A 12,322-nucleotide genomic window follows, 5' to 3' on the forward strand; every position below is an offset into this window, starting at 1 on the left:
TACGACAGGGAGCTCTGGTTCAAGATAGCTCCCCTGCTAGATTTCCTGCCTGATGACAAAAGGGCGGAGGCCCTAGAAATTCTGCAGGAGGGCGAGGTGGAGTTGGATCATGCCATAACGGTGGCAACGGACATTGCCGATACCGGATTTCGCCAACTGGGCAACAGAGTTTGCCTCCGACGACGAGGATGGCTCAAGGCGACAGACTTTCGCTAGGACGTCCAGACCAGAGTGTTGGACATGCCGTTCAACGGCAACAACCTTTTTGGTAAGGCGGTGGATGAGTCTCTACAGGCTATCAAGACCGACTCGGAGACGGCCCGGGCCCTTGGGGTGCTTCAGTAGCGACGGCCCTTTCGGAGCCCTGGAGGCAGACAGGGTGCCTCCAAAGGATCCAGCGGTGGCTCCTCCACTTACCGCCAGGTGGCCCGCTCCTCTTCCCAGTAGGCCTACAGAGGTCGCGCAAGCAAGGGGGTTCCCGCCGTCGTCGCCAAGGAGGCCAAGGCGGCAAGGCCGCTTCCAAGCAAGACTGACCCGGCCGGGTTGTCGGGCCCCCACCGAAGCACCCCGGTGGGAGGCCGGCTGACGAAGTTCGTCAGAGTGTGAGAGTCCATCTCCTCCGATCGTTGGGTGTTGGACACCCTGGCCAATGGGCACTCGCTGGAATTCCTAAAGAAGTGCCCTTGCATTCCTCCCGTGGCCAGGAAGGAGAATCACATCCCTCAACTGCTGTTGGAAGTAAAGGCGATGCTCAAGAAAGGTGCCATCGAGCTCGTCCCCAGGAGGCTCCTGGGCTCCGGAGTGTACCCAAGGTACTTCCTCGTCAGAAAGAAGACAGGCGGTTGGCGCCCCATCCTGGACCTGCGTCGGTTAAACAAATACATCAAGGCGCAGAAATTCAGGATGGTCACCCTCCAGCACGTGCTGGGACAGCTGGAGGAAGGCGACTTCCTTTCGTTGTTGGACCTGGAGGATGCTTACTTCCACATCCCCATTCTAAAAAGGCACAGGAAGTTCCTCAGGTTCGTGGTTCAGGTACGCCACTACCAATTCAGAGCCCTACCGTTCAGATTAAATTCGGCACCCAGGGTTTTCACCAAGTGCCTGGCACCAGTGGCGGCACAGCTGCACCTGCAGGGCATCCACGTCTACCCCTACCTGGACGACTGGCTAATCCGGGCAAGGTCAAGGGAACTCTAGGACCGTCCGGTTGCTCATGGAGCTGGGGTTCGCCATCAACTACCCCAAATCCCACCTGGTTCCATCGCAAGTAGCACTGTTTTTGGGAGCGAAGCTCGATACAGTGGAGCAATTGGCCTCCCCTTTAGAGGAGAGGACCAAGACCATCCTGGGCAAGGTTAGCCACGGATGTGGCCAAGGTGAGGTCCATCAAGTCCCTTCTCGGGATGATGTCCTCATGCATCGACCTTGTGCCCCTTTGCAGACTTCGGATGCGTCCGCTACAGGAGTTCCTCGACGCCCGCTGGTTTCAGGCGAGGGGCTGCTTCGAGGACAGGATCCCTCTCAACGAGTTGCGTCGGGCAATCCTATGGTGGGGCACCCGGGCTCACCTCACTAAAGGCCACGGACTTTCAAACCCCGGCGTTTCAGGAGACGGTGACTACGGGCGCCTCTCTGGAGGGTTGGGGCACCCACACCGGAGATCTCCACGCAAGAGGCCTTTGGCTCCCAGAGGAGAGGTCTCTTCACATCAGCATCGTGGAGCTCCGAGCAGTGTTCTGGGCGCTCAAGTCGTTCCTCCCGTCCCTCAAGGACAAAGTGGTGAGGATCTTCACCGACAACACCACCACGATGTTCTACATACGGAAGCAGTGGGGCACCAGATCCCCAGCCCTATCCAAGGAGGCCCAGGATCTGTGGCACTGGACTGTCGCCCAGGGGATGGTTCTGGTTCCCTTCCACCTGGCAGGAATAAAAAACACCATCGCCGACTCACTCAGCAGGGAGATGCGCTCGTGCCACGAGTGGGAACTGCACCAGTATCAAGTGGATCGACTCTTCCAACGATGGGGCAAACACCAGATCGATCTGTTCGCGACGGCGACGAACTCCAAGTGCCAGAGGTTTGCCAGCAGGTTCCCGCAGCCGAGGAGCATGGGCAATACTTTCTCGTTCCCTTGGGACGGCCTGTTTCTATACGCGTTCCCTCCATTGCCGTTGCTGCTCCGCCTCTTCAACCAGCTCAAGAAGTACAGGCGCAGGATGATCCTCGTCGCACCGGCGTGGCCGAGGCAGATCTGGTTCCCGGACCTTCTGGACTTGTCAACGTCCCCGCCAGTCAGGCTGCCGGCGGACGCAGATCTTCTCTCCAGAGAAGGAGGCGCCATTCTCCACCACGATCCACAGTCGCTGAACTTGCAAGCCTGGCTCCTGCAGCACTAAAGTTTGGAGGGTACGATATCCCGGCTGATTGCAGAGAGGTTCTTGCAAAGGCCAGGGCGTCCTTAACTCTCAAGTGTTACGGTCATAAATGGAAGAGGTTCTCTGTCTGGTGCCGTGCACGGAAGATTAACCCTTTGCGAATTACTGCCCCTCAAGTGCTGCCGTACCTGCTGTCGTTGGCCAAGGCTGGACTGGCTCACGCCTCCATAAAAATACATCTGGCTGCCATCTCCCGATATACCAGGACGACGGGACGGGCGTCCTTGTGGTCTCATCGCCTGGTGAAGGAATTTATGATGGGACTATTCCGATGATTCCCGCCGGTGAAGGCTCCTGCCCCGGCGTGGGAGCTTAATGTGGTGCTGACCAGGCTCATGGGAGCCCCATTCGAGCCTATGCATTCTGCGCCTTTGAAGTTCCTGTCATGGAAGACAGCGTTCCTCGTGGCCATCACCTCTGCACGACGAATGGGAGAGATTCAGACCCTATCTTGCAAGCCTCCATACTTGACTTTTCATGACACGAGGGTGATGCTGAGGACGCACCCTTCCTTCATGCCCAAGGTGCTGTCGGACTTCCACCTCAACGAGACCAGTTTTCTTTCCGTCGCCTTTGTCGCCGGCCGAGAGGACTTTGCACTCGCTGGATGTAGCTAGAGCGCTGAAGTTCTACGTGGCCCGCTCGGAGAGTTTTCGGAAGACGTCACAACTGTTTGTGAAATTTGGGTCTGTGAATCAAGGGAAGGCTCTCTCGAAGACTTCCATTTCCAGATGGCTCTCCGGCTGCATCATGCATTGTCACCGGTTGGCAAACCGACCGCTGCCCGGCCGTCCGAGAGCCCATTCGACCAGAGCGATCGCTGCTACCACAGCGTTCCTGTCTGGTGTGCCCCTGCTGGACATCTGGAGGGCTGCTACATGGAGGTCGACGCACACCTTCACAAGATTCTACTTCGTCGATCGGGACTCCAGGGTCGGCCAAGCAGTGCTGCGCAACCTGTTCGCTTAAGGTGAGCCTGGTGAGGAGGTAAGAGATACTTAATGTTGAGTTGTTGTATTGCTTAATGTTGAGCCTGTTGCCACCTCCCGTGGTTGTGCATGTGTATACTGCTATGTATTCTTTTATTCATGAGCATGTGAATCCATGCCAGACCCCATGCTGGCGAAGGAACAAGTTACTTACCTGTAACTGTTGTTCTCCAGCATGGGTCTGGCATGGATTCACATGCGAACCCTCCCACCTACCCCTCTGCGGCTCTTCACTTGGTCATACTGCCACTTGGCGTGCTACCAAATCTGAGGATGGCTTCCAGAGGCGGGGCTTGGGGAGAGGGCAGTCATTGGCTTGGGGCAGTATGGCCCAGAGATCAGTGATTGGTTACTACTAAGAAAGACAGATCAGAAACAAAACTGATACTGATTTTTTCTTTACCGAGGATTCCCAGCCTGACGACGGGGTATATTCATGAGCATGTGAATCCATGCCAGACCCATTCTGGAGAACAACAGTTACAGGTAAGTAACTTGTTCCTTAGCAATAGTTAGACTTCAGCTGACATGATTGTTTTACATGTTCTGCTTTTATCCTGTACTTTAATTCTCAACATGCCTCAGTTTATGTTTTAGATGAAGTAGCATGCATTTAGGTTCCTGTCATTATATGTATTTCACTTAAAAGCAACTGATATTTGCTTGAGACTTTTTCAAGGAAGATCGAGGTAGGACATTTAAAAAACATTTCACTCTTTTTAATTAAATCAAAATAGTTCAAATGAACAACTAAAGTTCTTAGTAATTTCAAAAACATGTGAAGAGTGGTGAAAGTAAACACTGTGCTTCCATTTTGCAGTTTGAAGCCGGTCCCTTTGGATGTGTTCTGCTTACTTTCTCGGCTATCTTCTCACGGTCCATTGATTTGTAAGTATTATGCAGTTTATTTATTTTTTCTTTTACCCTTTTCAGTGTTCCTATGCTGAAAGTATTTCTGTATTTATCTTCAACATTATCACTATAGCAATTGAAGCAACTCATATTTTTTTAGGAATGTACTCCACTACATCTTCAGGGCCATAAAATAGCCTTTGCTATCTCCTCAAATATAGTACTTGTCATCGACACTTATAATATCCACCCCACGTATGAGGAACCATTTTCTGTTTTACAAGACACTCTGTTACCATGAGCAGCCTCTGACACATGTATTTCTATCACTGCAACTCGCCACTTTCTTCACAGTGCAAGATGAGACAAAGTGCACAGCCATGTCCAAGGTTTTTGCTGTAGGCAACATGTCACATTGTCACCTGTACTGCAGAGCAAAGACTGAAACCACCCCCAAGATGACGTTGAGCGCATGGTGACATATGGTGATTGTATGTATACTCGGGGAAGCCATAAGTCTCATGGCTTGGTAGTCCAGGGGATCTGTCACCTGTACTTGTGACTGCTCGAGGTAGTCCGTCCACGGATCAAGGTACCCACTCTTGAAACCGCCTAAACTTCAAATTATTTTTATTTTTTTCATCTAAAAGCAGTTGTTTAATAATGAAAATTAAACACACTGCCTTAATGAAATATCACTTGCGTTTATGTTGATTTTTTACATTTCTAGATTTATTTTGGACTACATGTCCAACAATGCAATTTGCAGGCGAATGTTGAGAGTGCGAGGTTAGATAAGCCAAGATAGTGCCACACCTTGTGGACATATGTTGAGCTGCTGGGCTATGCCTAAACTTATGTACGCTTCTGCTGGTGTCATACATGCACATTGGTAGTCTAGAGGTTTGAAAGCTTCCTTCTAAAAGGGACTAGCAAGGGATCTGAGATTCATCTTGGCTTCCTACAAAACCCTTTTATGAATTGTCCTAAATTACCTGCAGTTAAAGGACTATGCTAATAATTAACTGTGCTGCAGATATTGTTTTTTTCTGGGAGTAATTTGCCTCATGGCTGCATAGCTGAGGAGATCTGTCTCTTTGCTTAAGAGCTTGATCTCAACAGTTTGTTCAAACAGTTGAGATCTTGAGCGATTGACCAACAAAACCAGCAGAGGTACTGAATGATTGATTGACGACTTTGGTATTTAAAGACATAAACCGAGATTTATAATAAGGGCACGATTACATGAAAAAACAGGCAGCAGAAGTGACCGAAATCTGTATCTAATGACCTATTAACCATGGGAGTTCTGCTCACTCCTCTCTACAGACCCCTGCTTATTTGTCCTAAGACCAGATGCCATATTTTGTGTCTTGGGGTCAGTCTCTGTCTTGCCTCAGGACTTGGTATCCCTGCTTTAATGTTTTCTTTGCATGCGCATGCTGTTCTTGTACTGACTGCGGCACTCGTCTGATGTTGAGTAATTTGTTAAACTCCTGCAAAGTGTCAGTTGCTGACTTGAAGTCTGATGCCCTCTGGTCTCTTGTGTCTTGCAAAGAGTAGATTCATGCCTTTCCAATAGTTGATTTCCATCTAATCAGATGATGTGGCCAGTTAACCATTATTATTAAGGCTCCAAGCCAATTGCTGGTTTTGCATTGCATTGTTGACAAGAGAGCCCTGATACTAAATGGATCCAGTAAAACTTGTCTTGCAGCAAAGAGTACTCTAAGGCGTATGCCTGCACTGATACAGACATGGCAGGGAGGGAGAAGGACAGTGCACAAGCTGAGTGTAAGAAACATGAGCAAATATCAAGCCTATTCAGAGCATTCATTTAGTGGGGGATGCTCTCCCACATTCTACATAACTATGTCCATGATGTGACAACTTTACAACTACATTGCTGTGCTCTAGGACACGTGCAAATGTAAATAAAACTGCATATCCTCTGTATTAACTTAAATGTCGGGATGGTTGAAGGTCTAACTTGTGCTATGCTAAGGTGGGATTTCCCTACCTAAAGAAACCAAGGATAGTCTGAGTCATTACTTTCAACTTAAAAGTCTCTCAGTGTCCAAAACATCTACTTGCTCAACTGAAGCTAAACAATGTGTAGGGATGTCAGCAATAAAACAAATAGTGTTCCAAATAAAGTTTGGATATTCTTCTAGCTCTTGGCTTACTTTCCAGCTCCCCTTCCCCACGTTCAAGACAGTTCCACAAAGTCTTGGGGTTGCCTTCCCCAAGAAGGCAACACAGTTCCAAAAAGGGTCCTTGAGGTTTCCCTTCCTCAAGACAACAACAAAGTTCATAATGTCGTATTTATTTATTTATTTTTAAATGGTTCAGAAGAACATTTACAAACAGCAATATTAAAACACATGATTATAATTCCAGCATACATATACAATACAATAGATACATACATAAGACAATTGGCGTGTATTTAAATTATTTAGCATTAAAAGATGAGGATTGCACAACAAAGAAGAAAAAAGGAAAATAACACAGCAAGTACTCCTAGTAGTACAGGGCCGGATTGTACAATACTCATGGCATGTTAAACAGACTGCATTTTCATCATATAGCAGTAGGACAGTTTGACTTCACCCAAGGTACTATGCTGTACCAGAAGGGTCCCACCTTAAAGCCGCCAGTGGGCCCCCAATCTGAGCCAACCCAATTACACCTCACACAGGCTGAGCCAAATTCACCTCTCTAAAGACATAGCAGCACTAAAACCAGCAGGATCACAGTTATGTGACCACTTACAATAAACAATTATTAAAACAAGTGTGGGGCAACGGGGCAGGAATCCAGTGGGGAGTCCCTTATATTTGAGTATCCAGGCCACCACCAAGCAGTCACAGGGAGCAATACTAGTCTGCATACTATTCGTTGGCCACCCTTACCTGTTTTAGGTTTCCCTTCCCCAAGACTTCAGCTTGCCGCCTTATACTGAATTTGTCACTTAGGACTCACAACCAGTTCCAGATCAAATTTCCACTCCTTCTAATTCCTTGCCAGTTTATACCGATTGCTTCTTCTGCTTCACTTCAGCAATCTCTTTCATACCTTTGGCTTTGCTCTCTGCATGTTTCCTTGACTTCTACCGATAGGGTATCCCGGTTCTAGGCGCAGTTTTCAGACCACACGGTTCACCCATTACTGTCAATGCACCTGTGTTCTGATTCACATTCACTTGGCTTTCTCCTCGCCAGCCTTTTGGCTTTGCCACAATGTGTTTTCCTCTTTGCCAGTCTCTTGACTTTGAAAATACTGAAAAAATGTCCAGAGGACGTTATTTCTTAATAAAGTATCAAAATGTATTTAACATGATACAAAATTCTTAGAAAATTGAGTCAATCACATATTAATACACACTTCTAAATTTGATTTTGCATTGCAGGAAAGCATAAAACTACATAAAAGCTAAAAAAAAGCCATACCATTAAACTCCATTCACAGTGAATCATTCACACCTTTATACACATACAGTGCCAAACAAACATTCATAAGCCGCTAAAAATGCATACCAACATAGTAGGACATTATATAGTGGGACATTTAAATTGTCACCACAAACGACCTTCTTGCATATACATTCAATGTTGAGAATCACAATGATTATGCTGCATGTGATCTACTAATGGGGTGGATCCAAACTATGTACTTCAATAGATCACACCCCCACTTGTCTTCTCAACTGCTTTCGACGTAAAGAGATGATTAGGTCAACGTCTTCATCAGGAGAATCATTCTAGTGTACTATAAAGGAATGTGCACTGCATTAGTAAACTGGCCTATATTGGCAACATGAAAACACAAGAGTTGAATGAATACCAGTCCCTATGGGCAGCCCTGCAGCATGCAAATTCAAACAATTACCAAACATTTTCTAAAGAAACCAGTTTTAAGCAAGCACGTCTAAAAGTACTATTAAGACTATGCCCCTTATAATTTACCAGAGCGAGAGGGTTTGTGACGCTTAAAAACCTATCTGTGCCTTATTAGTGAAGAAAAACCAACATCAAAGGAGGCTGCACCATAAGACACCACTGTAATTTGAAGGACTGAACACCATGGAATGCCCAAAGTCTGACAAAAGTGGGCAGCCGTGAGCAAATCTTGCATCTGTAGTCCTATGCTTCCATGGCCAGAAAAAGTTAGAAACCCTGGTCGCCACCAAACCAGCATCAACACCTAAAAGTAAGTGTGACACCGATTAGAAAACTATTAAGGAGGACATACCTCAAATGCATTTTTAGGGTACCATTTTAGAAGTTGGAAAAAGTGTCTGAAGTTGCTCACCTCATAGCAAAGAGATGAAGGTCGGTGCAAAGATGTGCAACGATAATGCAACTACGACGACAGGGGCTGTCCAATCTTGGATTTAGTAAGCCAAAACTTGATCAGCACAGGATGTCCGCACAGCTTGGGCAGAAAGAAAAGGAAGGCACATAAATACCCTTTACGGCTGTGCTATATGCATGCATATTGATCATGGACATCTGTATGAAAAGGAGGACCCGAATAGCTGCCCCGTACTTAGCGACTCGTGACTTGCTGAGGAAAACTACAACCTCCACGAAAAAAGACGCCCAATCATGCTTAATTGGAAGACTGCGCATGCCGCCCAAGAAGCATCGGTTGCTGTATGGTACCTAAATGAGTGTCATCTCCCATAGGTAGCTTGGTTGGGAGCCTCTATTTACTTTCAATTGAGCATGCCCCTTAAAGTGACTGAATGCTGCGAGGGAATGGCAGTCCAGTCCCCCGTGCCTGCAATTGGGTACATGCCGCCCAGAACACATATATAACTGTGCCCAAGAAAAGTGAATGAATTACCATCAATGCAAGGGTCGGTTTAGATATTAAGTCCAATGGGGCTACCACATAGTTCATACATGAAGACTAGAACTCAAGAAGGATAGACTTACAGTTGGCGTGCATCCGATTACACACAAGCCGATGCCGTCTCGGATCCATGGGCTGGAGCAACACAGTTTGTCAATGTGCGCATGCGCTCAAGTGTAGGAATACGGAAATACAGAGGCGTGATGAAATGTGCGTCACGAGGGCTGGACAGATTACCATTATATTTGCATAGTCCAAAGCTGTACCTACCGCATTTCTGTAGTAAGAATAAAAATAATAATAAGAGGGGCGAGGACGACCCATTATTTTAGGGCACAGTAAACCAGGCCTCTCATGCGTCATTTGCTAACCATGGCCAAGTATATAAATATACATAGGATGCTAGGGCTGCTGACTCGAATGGATTGAGTTGGGACTGCTAACTGGAATGGATTACGCAGTGGCCAAAAGGCGGTGGGGCACTGTACAAGTGCAGAGGCCAAAGCAATCGATCATCACACTAATGATGCAGGCCATCACACAATGTTAAAGAGTAAAAAGGTCTAGATGTCAGGCAAACATTACCTGTGGGACACAAAAGACCAAGATGGCAGTAATTGTAATGCTCTATCATGAGTTGAAGTCCCATGATCCAAGTGAGTTTAAACCTATGTCCAGTGTCTTCAAGTTAAAAATCCATAATTGCTCCTTGTAGGCCAGCCTCTTAGCTGTTTGAACAGTACTGTTTGCAGCAATTTTTCCAAACAAAACCATGTCAGTTCTTCACTGTGGCCCATCTCAACAAAATGTAGGACCATTGGTGCATTCAATGTGCGTGTTCTGACTTTAGAACGATGCTCGTTAATGCGCACATGTACCTCTCTTGAGGTTTTACCAATATAGAACATCTTGCAGGGGCGTTGGATAGCATAGATAACATTTTTACTGTTGCATGTGGTAAAAGTATGCAAGTTCCAAATCTTCTCTTCACATGTAAAAGCAGTCATTTTTTTCGAGAACTTGCAGGCCACGCATGAGGTACAGGGATAGTGGCCTGTTAAATTTAGGTTGGTATCTATGATGGAATTGCATTTCTAGGGAAGTCTATTTGCTCGAGTGAGTTTCTGTCTCAGACTTTTACTCTTTTTGAAAGCAAATAGCGGTTTTTGCAACTTCAACCCTGTTGAATTCAGAATCCTCCAGTTCTTCAAGATGATGGCCTTAATCGTGTTACTGTGCTGGCAGAAGATAAACACACATCATTTGGTCTTGATCAGGAACTTTGGCCATGACACAAAGTAATGATTCTCGATTAGTATACCGTACTCTCTTTCTGGAGTGCTTAAACAGTGTGTTGGGGTAGCCTCGCTGAACGAGTCTATCTTCCAATACATCAGCATGTTTGTTGAATTTCATGATGCTGGTACAGTTAGGACGTAATCGTAGAAACATCCCATATGCAAGGTTACACAACAGACTTTTGGGATGTTGACTGTCGAATTGCAGTGTCGTGTTTCTTTCAGTGGGTTTCCTATGAAGTTCTGCCTGTAGGAAACCAGATTCATTATAGATAGATCTAGAAATGAAATTCGCATAGTGTAATACTCAAAGGTGAAATGTATGTTAGGATCTACCTGATTGAGCCAGCTCACAAACGCAATAAGAATGTCAACATTAACCTCCCAGATCAGTAAAATGTCATCTACATATCTACGATATAGTTTGATCTGTTTGAGAAATGGGTTGATGTTATTCAAAACTTTGTTTTCTTCTAGCAGTGCCATGAAGATAATAGCCAAATTCGGGGCAAAAGTACACCCCATAGCAGTTCCTTTGCTTTGTACAAAGTATGTGCCTTTAAACTTAAAGAAACTTTTGGCAAGAACAAATTCAGCAGATGTGCTTAAAACGTGTGATGGGACATTGTGTGGTGGAGGTTGTCTGTCCAACATGACACGTAGGCTGTGGACTGCTTTATCTTGGGGAATGTTGGTATAGAGTTCTTCTATATCAAGGGTCACAAGAATTTGTTTGGTGGGATCGAATGCCAATCCTTCCGCTAAATTGATCACATCCCTTGAGTCAAGTAAGAAAGTGGGGGTGGCCATTGATATAGGTTTAATAAAGAAGTCAATATACTTCGACAGTGGCTCTAGCATTGACCCGCACCCTGATACAATTGGGTGACCCAGTGGTTTCAAGATATCTTTATGCACTTTTGGGATGATGTAAAATAAAGTAGTGTGTTCTTCCGAGTGGTTAATGAACTCAAATTCCTTGGTCGATAGATATCCTTCCTGTACTGCTCTTTCACTTAGTTGAATTATTTTCTTCTTAATCATTGCTGTTGGATCATTGTCAATTTTTAAATAATGGCCTGGGATGGCCAACAGTCTGAGGGCCTCCTGATTGTACAGTTTGGCATCCCACACCACTATGCCCCCACGCTTGTCAGCTGCTTTGATAACTATCGAAGGGTCCTGAGCCAAGGTTTCTATGGCACGGAATTCAGATAGTTTAAGGTTGGGTCCAATAGTGTTCCTGGGGTACTGTATGCATTTTTCAAGTACCTTCAACACTATTCTTTCAAAAGTCAATACCTCTGGAGGGATATCGGAGGAGTTAGGGATGAAAGATGATTGTCTCGCCAGCCGAGATATGTTAATCTCTGTCATACTCACTTTATCAGAGAAGTATGCCATCAATCTGATTTTTCTCAAGAAATGTTGTACCTCACTGGTGAGAAGCATAGTACTTGAGGTTTATGTGGGGACGAAGGAGAGGCCTCGTTTTAATATGGGCAATTCGGGTTCTTTAAGAGCTTGTGGAGACAAATTAAAGATGGGCAGAGCTTCATTTACCAACGGTATACCCGGCTGCGTGTCTGGAAGTCCCGATGGCCTTTCCCCTGTAGGGGGGCATTCTGCACCTGCATATTGCGGATTTCTCTGCCGTGTTGAAAGTTCCTGCGGCCTCAGCGACTGCCCATTCCTCAAACGGTGGTCGCCCATATTAAAGTTTGATATCTCGTTACCTGAATTGCTCAAGGACGTGTCAGAAAAGGTAACCCCTCGCCTTCCCCCCATCCCAGTGTACGGACCGCCATTCTGTAGCCAAAATGTTTGACAGTTGAAGTCTTTGCAGGGTATGGATATACCAGCTCTTTTTTGAACATAGAG

General features: G+C 46.2%; 1 protein-coding gene across 1 annotated transcript in view; it reads left to right on the forward strand.

Moving 5' to 3' along the window:
* Positions 1-12,322, forward strand: part of MINDY4 (MINDY lysine 48 deubiquitinase 4) — a 1,976,984-nt gene that overhangs the window by 1,357,364 nt on the left and 607,298 nt on the right. The window contains exon 13 of the mRNA XM_069647706.1: positions 4,252-4,319. Coding sequence (XP_069503807.1) covers positions 4,252-4,319 — 68 coding nt within the window. The remainder of the gene's footprint in view (positions 1-4,251; positions 4,320-12,322) is intronic.

Source organism: Ambystoma mexicanum, chromosome 2q (genome assembly GCF_040938575.1).
Source record: "Ambystoma mexicanum isolate Mex_15411 chromosome 2q, UKY_AmexF1_1, whole genome shotgun sequence".
Taxonomy (NCBI): domain Eukaryota; kingdom Metazoa; phylum Chordata; class Amphibia; order Caudata; family Ambystomatidae; genus Ambystoma; species Ambystoma mexicanum.